We start from the raw sequence: 12,087 nt of genomic DNA, 5'->3' as shown, positions 1-12,087 counted from the left end.
AGCTTATAAAAACATAGGCACAGGGCCGGCGCTTTGGTGTAGCGGGTAAAGCCGCGGTCTGCAGTGCCGACATCCCAAATGGGCACTGGTTCAAGTCCCGGCTGCTCTACTTCCAATCCAGCTCTCTGCTATGACCTGGGAAAACAGTAGAAGATGGCCCAAGTGCTCCGGCCATTGTGGCCGTTTGAGGAGTGAACCAGTGGATGGAGGACCTCTCTCTCTCTCTCTCTCTTATCTCTCCTCTCTCTCTCTCTCTGCCTCTCCTTCTGTCTGTGTAACTCTGACTTTCAAATAAATAAATAAATAAATCTTAAAAATAAAATAAAAATAAAAACAGACACAATTTTGGGGAAAATTTTTTCAGTACAATATTAATGAAACTACATTGAACCAGGAGTCCTGACAACCTGTGTGAATGCAGGTGAAGCTCTAATTTCTCAGTTGTGTGAAATGAGACATCGAAATTATAATTCCTGGGGCCAGCGCCGTGGCTCACTTGGTTAATCCTCCATCTGTGGCGCCGGCATCCCATATGGGCACTGGTTCTAGTCCCTGTTGCTCCTCTCCCACTCCAGCTCTCTGCTGTGGCCCGGGAAGGCAGTGGAGGATGGCCCAAGTGCTTGAGCCCCTGTACCTGCATGTGAGACCAGGAGGAAGCACCTGGCTCCTGGCTTCGGATCGGCATAGTTCCGGCCGTAGCGGCCATTTGGGGAGTGAACCAATGGAAGGAAGATCTTTCTCTCTGTCTCTCTCTCTCTGTCTCTCTATCAGTCAAATAAATAAATAAATAAATAAATAAAAATGATTCCTACCCTCCATAACAAGTCCGTCAGTGCACATAAAAGTACTGCACAGAAACCTGGGGCAGACATTACATGCTTATTCAAGTAACTCATGTAAAGGGTTTTCTTTGCAGCCACTGACACTAGGAACACAAGGCAACGCAAGAGTAGCACTGTAATTTATGGAGTGAATAGAAAACCAAATACTTCTCACACTTTTAAGATAGAAAGTGGAATGTAACATTCAAACTCCTTGGGAATATACACTTTGATGAGCACTTCTCAGCAGTTGATTTGTGTTTGATTCGTGATAGAAGGTCTCCCCCTTGTGGTGGAAGAGTGCAGTACCCCTGGAACCATGCTAAGGTCATTCAGAAAAAGGTTTTTACCTACAGCATGAGAAACCAATCCCACTTCAAATGGAGTTAATTTCCCACATCTCAGATTATATATATATATATAAAAAAATGTGTGTGTGTCTAACCTATTTACTAGTTTAGTCATTTTAAAGTTACATTCAAAGGAACCACTTTTAGAACTCTCTGGATCATACTCTTCCCCACTTTACCTCCCACTCCCTCTCCCTCTCTCTTTCTTACCTCTCCCTCTCTTCCTTCTCTCTCTCCCTCTCCCTCCTTCCTCTCTTCCTCTCTCTCTCTTTCTCCCTTTTTCTGTTTGGTCCCTGCCGCAGTCCTCTGCTCTGGAAAATCTTCGCTCTGATTCCACTATTCCATCCCACCACAATGGTGTTTCTCTCCTTCCTCTCATCTCTAGTCCAGAATAGAACTCAACAAACATTTGGTTGACAGGTGATTGAATGGACCAGTCTTCTCAGTATGTCTTTAACCTCCTTCAACTGGCTTCCAACCAAACCTTTTATGTAACTGCTTCTTTTTAAGGATTTATTTATTTATCTGAAAGACAGAGTTACATAGAGGCAGAGAGAGAGAGAGAGAGAGAGAGAGAGAGAGGTCTTTCATCCGCTGGTTCACTCCCCAAATGGCCACAATGGCTGGAGCTGGGCCAGGAGCCAGGAGCTTCTTCCAGGTCTCCAATGCAGGTGCAGGGGCCCATGGACTTGGGCCATCTTCTACTGCTTTCCCAGGCCATAGCAGAATTGGATTGGAAGTGGAGCAGCCGGGATTTGAACCAGTGCCCACATGGGATGCTGGCACTGTAGGCAGCAGCATTACCCGCTACATTACCCGCTTGTGTTCCTAGTGTCCCCACAGTGCCAGCCCCTGTAACTGCCTCTTGATAAACGTCAGCAACTCCCTTCTGCCTGCATTCAGTGACGTCCATCCTAAAGACCCTGAGGCTACATTCGCCTTGGTTAATCATTTCCCTTCCCTTGAAAAATGCCTTCCCTCAGCCTCTGGGATGTCTTGGCTTGTTCCATAGAGACTTCATTGTGATTGCTCCTGCATTTTCACAATAAGTTGTCTGGACTTCAATTCAGCATTTGTTTTATTCTTTAAAGTATCACATAGCACTCAACAAAATGGTGGTTTATCCTGCTGACTATAAACTATTTTTTTTTTTTTTTTGACAGGCAGAGTGGATAGTGAGAGAGAGAGACAGAGAGAAAGGTCTTCCTTTTGCCATTGGTTCACCCTCCAATGGCCGCCACGGCTGGTGCCCTGCGGCCGGCACACCGCGCTGATCCGATGGCAGGAGCCAGGAGCCAGGTGCTTCTCCTGGTCTCCCATGGGGTGCAGGGCCCAAGCACTTGGGCCATCCTCCACTGCACTCCCAGGCCAGAGCAGAGAGCTGGCCTGGAAGAGGGGCAACCGGGAAAGAATCTGGCACCCCGACTGGGACGAGAACCCGGTGTGCCGGGGCCGCTAGGTGGAGGATTAGCCTATTGAGCCACGGCGCCGGCCTGACTATAAACTGTAACGATGGCTCTCAGCTTGCTTCTTCAACCTGCATGCCACAGCTACCCTTCCTTCCACCACCCACAGCAGTCTTGCTTGTGGTAGGGACTCACTCAAGGAAGTTCACTCTACCTCACAATCCTATCGCTTCTCTTATGTCCATGACTCCTCCCCTTTACTTCTCCTTTGCTGGAAACATCTCTCCAACTCCTTAACAAATAAAATCTCCAGGGGCAGGTGCTGTGGCGCAGTGCGTTAATGCCCTGGCCTGAAGTGCTGGAATCCATATGAGCGCCGGTTCTAGTCCCAGCTGCTCCTCTTCCGATTTAGCTCTCGGCTATGGCCTGGGAAAGCAGTAGAAGATGGCCCCAGTCCTTGGGCCCCTGTGCCCACGTGGGAGACCCGGAAGAAGCACCTGGCCCCTGGCTTTGGATTGGCACAGCTCTGGCCGTTGTGGCCAACTGGGGAGTGAACCATCAGATGGAAGACTTCTTTATCTCTCTGCCTCTCTTCTCTCTGTGTAACTCTCTGACTTTCAAATAAATAAATAAACTCTTTTAAAAAATAGAAAATAAAATTAAAAAAAACAAAATCTCCAGGGCCAGAGTTGTAGTATAGTGGGTTGAGCTGCTGCTTTCCGTGCTGGCATTCCATATCAGAGTGCTGTTTTGAGCCGTGCATGCTCCACATCCAATCCAGCTCCCTGCTAATGGGCGTGGGAAGGCAGCAGATGTCACCCATGTGGAAGACACAGATGGAACACCTGGCCCCTGGCTTCAAACAGGTTCAGACCTGGCTGTGGTAGCCATTTGGGAAGTGAAACAGTGGGATGAAAGACTCTCTCTCTCTCTCTCTCCATCTTTCAAATAAATAATATAACTCTAGTAAGAATCATATACAAATTTTTAAAAATAAAATAAAATCTCCTGCTGTTCTCTCACTAACTCTCCTCTCTCCTGGGGCTCCATCCATTCATTCTCCTCCATGGCAACCAGGTTGAACCACCACTGCTGACAGCTCACTTTGTGGGTCCATCTCAGCCACACACATCTGGTCCCATGTGTTCTGAGGGCTGGTCTGAAAATGACCACTCCCTCTTCCCCTATGCTCTGATGGCTCCAGTTGCACCAGAGGTCCAGTCCCATAGTCCTTTTTTTCATGGTGGTGGTGAAGGAGAGCTGTCAGATGATCCTTTCTTGAAACATTTTCTTTTGTACTTATTTACTACACAACTGTTCATGTCATGAGGGTAGCAACCTTCAACATTGCAGCCCACAGACTGGGCAGGCCCCAGATCTCTTTAATGGTTCCAGAAAGTTCTATGACTAAAGATCATTGGTACATCTGTGGAGCAGTGTTGCCAATCTCATCAAATGGAATATTCCCACTGTGTTAATGTTTTTCTGTTTCTTTCTTTCTTTTGGTGGTTCCTTGAGGACTTTGATGATCATGGCAGAGACAGAATGTACTACTTCAGTCTGGGTCTGTCTGTTCTGAATGTTCAGCTTCATTGTAATCCAGCTACCAGTTGCCTTGGCAATGTCATCACCAAGCATTCTGCAGACAGACCCATGGGACTGATCTTGGGGACTAGGGCCCACGTGCCAACCCTGCCACCACACACCTCAGGTATATGATTCTGACCTCATTGGGGTCAAACCTGGGTGGCATGGTGGAGGCTGCTGGGGTCAGATGAACTCAGATTTGGGATAACCAAAGAGAATTTGCACCTTGTCCTTCTCTGAGCTGAAAACAGAAAGGCTGGAAGCCTAATAACACATATCTAACTGGATCTTTCACTTTGATGTCTCATGATGGGATTCAGAGTCAGTGATGCTAAAATCAAACTCATCCACTTTTGCTTTGGAATCATTTATCTCGGTCAGAAACATTATTTCTCTCCTTATGGCAATACATTCTCTGGCTCACCCAAGATAAAATCTTGGAAGTGATCTATGACTCAACTTATGCCTTCTTTCTTGTATTAGTCACTTGGCACCCATCAAACACTCTGCCCCTATCATTTCCGATCTAAGCTCATCTGGATTTGAAATCTGAAGTAACAGAACCACCTCCTAATGCTAAGCACTCTTCACTCCATCCCAGGCGCTGTTACTGCCTAGCATTTGTCCACTAATACTCTCAATTTTCTTACTGTGCAGAAGTGTCCGGTGACTTACTCTGACCACCTAAGTCCAGTAACAAGCCTCTCTTACCTGCTTCTGAAAGCTGTTCCTCCCTGGAGAAGTCATCGCTGACCAGGGTATTCCTCACTCCCTCCTGGAATGAGCTGCCCATTGCACTGGACCTGCTCTCCTCTGCTCCTCTTGACTTTCATGTGCTTCCCCTGCTTTCACACGCTTCACTCACCCTACCCTGAAATGCCCATGTATCACCAAGCCTAGACAGTTGAAGAGCTTAAAACAGAAATCAGGGTTTCAAAGCTTGGCAAGTCATCCCAGAAGTCATTTGGGATTTCCCTGCTGGGGCTCAGGGAACCACACCCCCAAAGACTGGTGCTGTGACCTGCTGAGAGGCCATATTTCCTGCCTCAGAGTCAAGGTCTCTCCTGGGCCTTCCCTCTTGTCTACCCCTCCCAGAGCAGGGAGAGAGCTCCTGTAGAGTCCCCTCCCCTGTCTGAAGTGTGGGCCCACCAAAGAAGCAATTACCTCTGTCCTTTCCCTGGGCGCTCAGTGAAGGAGGAAAGATCAGACTGTCCACACACCTGGACTGACTTTTGCCACACTCTGTTGTCCTCCACTTCAGTCCCACAGAAAACCAATCACAATCGTTTTACAGCTAGTAGGACAGCGTTGCCTAGCCCAGGACCATCATTTAACAGTGTGAGAAATTCAGTTTTGATGTCTGTGTGTGCAAGATGTCGATGTGGTCCCTTTAAGAAATACTAAGGTTGGTCATGATTTACTAAGGTGATGTAATATTTTCTTTTCCTTTGACCTGTTAGGAATGCAATCACTGTGTCTTGATTTGTTGCACATCATATTTTTGCAGCATTCATGAACTTAAATAAATTGGAAAGTTAAAAAAAAACAATCACAAGCCATTGTCCATTCTACAGGTCAAAAAGACGTTGCCCCCACATGGTAGTTCTGCAAGCCCAATGAGTTCCTCTAAAAATCACTCACTCTTCCCTTGACAGTCCTTATTCTCCCCATGCCCTGTAGAGGAAAGGGGCATATACATTTCTGGATGATTTTGTGTCAGTGGGAATCATACTCCTGTGCTTCTCCCTCTGTGATTTTCTCCCCTTTTGCATGATAATAAATTTGTATACCTGTTCTCTTGTTTCATCCTTGTGAGTTTATCCCAGCAAACATTCACAGATGGTAGATGGGAAATATCCCTTCAGCCTACATCTTTTTTTTTTTTTTAATTTTTTTTGACAGGCAGAGTGGACAGTGAGAGAGAGAGAGAGACAGAGAGAAAGGTCTTCCTTTTTGCCGTTGGTTCACCCTCCAATGGACGCTGCGGCTGGCGCGCTGCGGCCAGCGCAGTGCGCTGATCCGATAGCAGGAACCAGGTACTTATCCTGGTCTCCCATGGGGTGCAGGGCCCAAGCACTTGGGCCATCCTCCACTGCACTCCGGGCCACAGCAGAGAGCTGGCCTGGAAGAGGGGCAACCGGGACAGAATCCGGTGCCCTGACCAGGACTAGAACGCGGTGTGCCGGCACCACAAGGTGGAGGATTAGCCTAGTGAGCCGCGGCGCCGGCTCAGCCTACATCTTGACAGCTAACTGCTATACCCAATACAAAATAGCAAGACAATAAATTGATTACATACTGTACAAAGGTCCTTCAAAAATGTCATGGAAATGCATATTATGATAAGAATTTTTGCATGGATTTCATTTTTTCCACCAAAATAAGCACATCTTTTCATTCCATTTTCCATGAACTTTCTAGAGCACAAGCACATTTTCCTGCACAATTTTGTAGCTTTCTCTCAGAAATGACAGGGATGCTTCCTAGGCTTTGCCCAGCCACAATCTTATGTGGCCAGGTTTGATGGTCACATTGAGAACAACCAAAATGTTACCTTTTCTTTTGGATTCCACTCCAGCTTAGTTATGGAAATTAGTGAGGCACAGGCAATCACTGAAAAAAGGGGAAACTGTTAAGGAAAACCACCCAGGAAAACAAGTCCTCTAATGTGAAAACTAGGTGATTCTACTAATAGTATCATCATGACGCTGTGTTAAAATGTTAATGCCAATATTTCTTTCTTTCTTTTTTTTTTTTTTTTTTTTTTTTTTTGATAGGCAGAGTTAGACAGTGAGAGAGAGAAACAGAGAGAAAGGTCTTCCTTCCGTTAGTTCACCCCCCTAAATGGCTGGCGCTGCACCGATCCAAAGCCAGGAGCCAGGTGCTTCTTCCTGGTCTCCCATGCGGGTGCAGGGCCCAAGCACTTGGGCCATTCTCCACTGCCTTCCTGGGCCACAGCAGAGAGCTGGCCTGGAAGAGGAGCAACCGGGACGGAATCCGGCGCCCCGACCAGGACTAGAACCCGGTGTGCCGGCGCCGCAGGCGGAGGATTAGCCTAAGGAGCCGCGGCGCTGGCCTAACGCCAATATTTCTACAATCCAGTTATCTTAGCTTTGGTAATCTCAAATCTAACGTTCAGTTATGATGGCGGTTGAGTTACAACACAGAAATACAGTCATTCTTTCACAATGCTTCTTTTTTAAATGATTTCCTCTTTTTCAGTGTTCATTATTTTCATCCACTTGAAAGGCAGAAGGAAAGGTTCACTCCCCAAATGTTCTTAACGGCCAGGACTGGGCCAGGCCAAAGCCGGGAGCCCAGAACTCCACGCAGGTCTCTCCCATGTGTGGCAGGGGCCCCTTACCTGAGCCAGCATCTGCTGCCTCCCAGGATGCACTAGCAGGAAGCTAGATCAGAAGCACAGTAGCTAGAACTCAAATTGACTCTCCATATTGGATGCGGGCATTATAAGCAGCAGCTTAACCCACTGCAGCACAATGCTGGCATGATCTGGCTGGACATAGTCCCAGCTACGCTGTCTCCAAATGTGCCTGGGAAGTTAGCAGAAGATGGCCAAAGTACCTCGATGGAGTTACTGGCTTCAGCCTGGTCCAGCCCCAGCAGTTGCAGCCATGTGGGGAGTGAACCATCAGATGGAAGATCTCCTTCTCTCGTCCTGCCTTTCAAAGAAAATGAAATGAAATTTCTGAAAGCCACATTTTTAAAAATGGAAAAGAACCAAGTGAAATAAATTTGAGGGTGGAGGAAACCAAAACACTTTATTGAAGAATTTAAGGGACTGGGGGAACTTGAAGATATGCTGAGACTGAATGAATCCAACATCCTCTGCCCAGATCTTCCTACTGCCACTGTCCCCAAAAGTGTGAAATTAATTTTGATAACATATTTTATTTAACCCAAGTATTATTATCAATATAATAATATCAACATAGTATTCACTATTATATCTTATATATTGATAAATAGGATGTTTTATTGAATATATCTAATAGTATCACTGTTGATAATATTGTTTCAGTGTATAATAATATAAATAATTACTATTAGTAAGACATTTGGCATATTTTTCCTTTATTAAGTCTTTGAGACTGAGAATCTGTATTACATTTTTAGCAGATCTCAATTTCGATGGGCTACATTTCAAGTATGCAAAAACCATGCATGGCTACTGCATTAGACCAACAATGCAGCTCTAGAGAGGTGAAGGAGAGGAGGAAAATCCAGCCAAGGAGAGCAGTAAAGGCAAAAACAGACAGCAAGGGGCCGGTGCTGTGGCGCAGCGGGTTAAAGCTCTGGCCTGAAGTGCTGGCATCCCATATGGGTGCCGGTTCTAGTCCGGGCTGCTCCTCTTCCGATCCAGCTCTCAGCTATGGCCTGGGACAGCAGTAGAGAATGGCACAGTCCTTGGGCCGCTGTACCCATGTGGGAGACCTAGAAGAAACTCCCGGCTCCTGCCTTCAGCTCGGCGCAGCTCCGGCCGCTGCGGCCAACTGGGGAGTGAACCAGCGGATGGAAGATCTTTCTCTCTCTACCTTTCTCTGTAACTCTGTCTTTCAAATAAATAAAATAAATCTTAAAAAAAAAAAAAAAAACATTAAGAAACAGCAGCAGTAAGACTAGGGCTTGAGGTGCTGGGTCTCATGCAAGAAAGTCGGCCTCTGTGCTGGCAGTGATTTTTGTGATGGCTTTTGAGGACATCAGAAGCCAGAAGTTACCAGTAAGGGTGAGAAGCATGGTCTAACCACTGCTTCTCTCAGTGCCTTAGTTCCTTTAGTGGTCAAATGTGGCCGTTTCACAGAAACATTACAGTAAGAAGAAAGAAGCCCATATAGAGATGCTTTCAATTCTTATTAAGGAAATATTAATACAGTGCTCAAGTTTAAGACAAAAGGCTTGATCATGTGGATGAATTCATTAGTTAATATTTGATACAAGGACATAGAAGCTCCTAGAAATGGGAACTATTAATACATGAAACTCTGAGGCCTGAAGTGTTTATTCTACTAAAACTCTCTGATTTCAGTGTTTAGGGATCTGTGCCTAAAGTTAGAAGCAAGGAAAGGTTTCCTACACCAAGAATCTTTGCTTTTAACACTTCAAATACCTCTACTATAAGTTTTACAACTTACTAAAAGTTTTAAAGAGATATGTTGGAAGAGAAAGCACGTCTTCAACCCATAAATAGGACAAGAAAACAGAGAAGGAAATCTCTTACGGACAGAGATGGACTTTTTTTGGTAAATTTCACAGTACTAAGATTTGGTGGCTCTGTGTTTGGGAATTTTATAATTAAAATTCTCCTTCCCTATGAGGGATGTGGGGAAGTAGGTGGGCTTGTGGCCTTTGGTTCACACCTAGACCACTCTGCTTGCAATCCAGTTTCCTGCTAACGTGCACCTGAGAGGCAGCAGTGATGGCTCAAGTACTCAGGTCCCTGCCACCCACACAGTAGACTGGGTTGAGGTCTAGGTTCCTGGTTTCAGCCTGACTCAGCCCTGGCTGTGGTGGGCACTTGGGAAGTAAACCAGCAGATGAGATTTCTCTCCCCTCAGCACCCTGCCTTTAAAATAAAATGTTAAATAAAATAAAAACAACATGCTTTAGATTTTGTATAGCTTTCATTTTAAATGGGAATGCAAGCCTGGTATCTGGAAGCATGTGGGATGACTTCTACCCACTATACCATAACCTGGCCCAGGCTAACAAAATTGCTGCTAACAAAATAGTTTCAATTTTCCTACTATCTGACATCGATCACCATTTTTCAGCAACTCTGCAGCTTTCTTGAATGTGACTGATGGCATTTCAAAAGATGGTGAATTCTCCATCCCAGAAAAAAAAAGCTTTCCCATTTGTCAACTACTTTATCAAATAAAAGAAAAAAGATAAAGACAGGAATAAAGAACTTTTCTTTGGCGTGGGTGTTGCGGGGCAGTAGCTAAGTCGCCACTTGGGACACCTGCATCTCATATTGGAGTGCCTGGTTTAAGTCTCAGCTTTCAGCCCAGCTTCCTGTTAATGCACCTGGGAGGCTGCAGATGATGGCCCACATACTTCAGTCCCTGCCCCCACGTGGGAGACCCAGATGGAGTTCCAGGCTCATGGCTTCAGCCTGGCTTAGCTTCAGTTGTTGAAAGCATTTGGGGAATAAACCAGCAGATTGAAGATGTCTCCCCCCCCTCCTCTTTCTCCATTTCAAATTAATAAGTCTTTAAAAATATCATTAGTACTAAGTGATGCAGAATTTTTTTTTTTTAATTTTCTTAATACGGTCAAGTAAATCAAACTGTCTTGTCACCAACATGCAGAGAGAAGCTTCCAGCCTCTTGGGACTTCATGGGGACATGACTTAAAGGATAATATCAATATTTGGTATCTTTAGCCAAGCACTAGAAAGAAAAATAAATATTTTTACATGTCTCATGAAACTGACCCTGGGGGAAGGAAAGTAAACAGAGCCTGAAGTGTTCCTATATTTTTCCTTCCTCCATTCCCATGATTCTTTCCCCCAACAACTCTTGATCTAACCAACCCGAGTTGAGATAGTCTCTTTTTTAAGAAAAATATTTATTTATTATTTATTTGAAAGGCAGAGTTATGGAAAGAAAGGAGGAGAGACAGAAAGAGAGAGACAGAGATCTTCCACCTGCTGATTTACTCCCCAAATGGCTGCAAGAGCCAGGGCTGGGCCAGGCGAAAGCCAGGAACCAGGACCTTCGTCAGGGTTTTCCATGTGAGTGACAGGAGCCCAAGCACTTGGGCCATCTTCATCTGTTTTCCCAGGCACATTAGCAGGGAGCTGAATGGGAAGTAGAGTAGCTGGGACTTGAACCCACGCCCATATGGGATGCCAGCACTGTGGGCAGTAGTTTAACCTACTGTGCCAGAGTTCCAGAACTGAGATATCTGCTTAATATATTGACACTTTCTCCCCATTATTCTTCTGAAAAATGTGGAAACTTAGTTGTGATCAAGTGAAGGCTGCTTCACTTTTATTGTGCCTTTCGCTTGGACACTATGACAAAGAATCTTTGCCTGTCCAAACTTTAGTCAGACTCCTGAATCTTCGTGATCCATCTGTACCCTGCTTATAAAAACCCAGTTTTAGCCAAGAACCCCTCATCCTTGATACCAGGTCGCCTTCCCTCTCCAATCAGATCCTCATCCTCCACCATCCTCCAATTGATGTCTGCTCATCCTGGCCTGTCTTCAGCTAGCATCCTGCTGGGTCAGTTTAGCCAGGATGTTCCCCTCCCCCTGATATTTCCTCCGAGTAATTTTCCATCCTTTGGTCCCCCACCCTGCTCGTTGCTGTATTTCCTGCTTGACTGTGCCGTTTGGAGTTGAGCCCAGTCTTGTTCCTCTACTGCAAGACCCTGTTTGCAGTGGTCCCCATCCCAACCCTTAATGGTCCTAATCAAGTCTTCCTTCCCATGCTCTTATAAGGTCATGCACCTTTTCTTCCCCCTTTAACAACTGACAAATGTGAAAAGGATACTGGGGACGACAGCTGCGCAGGAAACAGCAGAGATGGCCATCCGTACATGGCATGTCCAGAGGCTGTTCCACTGGGGACACGATTTGTAAGAGATGATGGATTGCAGGAGTGTGTAGATGACACCACAGATGAAAGCCAGAAGGGCACCCCCATCGTGGACCACTGGAACAGCTAACTCCTGGAAAGAAGGTGACAAATGTGCTGTTACTCCTCTGCCAGCGTCCAAGGGAACACACACTCACTCTTGGCTATTCCAAGCCCTCGGTAGTCACAGATGCATCCTCCATGGAAAATGTGGCTGCTCACAGAAGACTCTTAAGCTGAAAAAAAAAAAAAAAAAAAAAAAAGCCTGCCAGTGCTAAAAAAATAAAAACACCAGAGTGGATTTGTTTTGCTGCAAAATT

The 12,087-nt window shown here is 45.7% G+C and overlaps 1 protein-coding gene and 1 pseudogene across 3 annotated transcripts in view; both read right to left on the bottom strand.

The window, feature by feature from the left end:
* Positions 1–12,087, bottom strand: part of DRAM1 (DNA damage regulated autophagy modulator 1) — a 41,692-nt gene that overhangs the window by 4,390 nt on the left and 25,215 nt on the right. For 2 of the 3 annotated variants that reach the window (XR_007919551.2, XM_002711225.5), the window contains exons 4-5: positions 11,684–11,861; positions 6,719–6,777 (exon numbers count right to left, since the gene is read on the bottom strand). Coding sequence is in view for 1 of the 3 variants with exons in the window: in XM_002711225.5 (XP_002711271.1) it covers positions 6,719–6,777; positions 11,684–11,861 (237 nt within the window). In the remaining 2 variants the exon portion in view is untranslated. Of the gene's footprint in view, positions 1–6,718; positions 6,778–7,746; positions 9,023–11,683; positions 11,862–12,087 lie in introns of all 3 variants that reach the window. The other variant, XR_007919552.2, reaches the window with a different exon arrangement.
* Positions 3,667–4,463, bottom strand: LOC138844419 (large ribosomal subunit protein uL11 pseudogene; annotated as a pseudogene).

This window comes from Oryctolagus cuniculus, chromosome 11 (genome assembly GCF_964237555.1).
Source record: "Oryctolagus cuniculus chromosome 11, mOryCun1.1, whole genome shotgun sequence".
Lineage (NCBI taxonomy): Eukaryota > Metazoa > Chordata > Mammalia > Lagomorpha > Leporidae > Oryctolagus > Oryctolagus cuniculus.
This window is presented reverse-complemented; position numbering and strand designations above follow the sequence as displayed.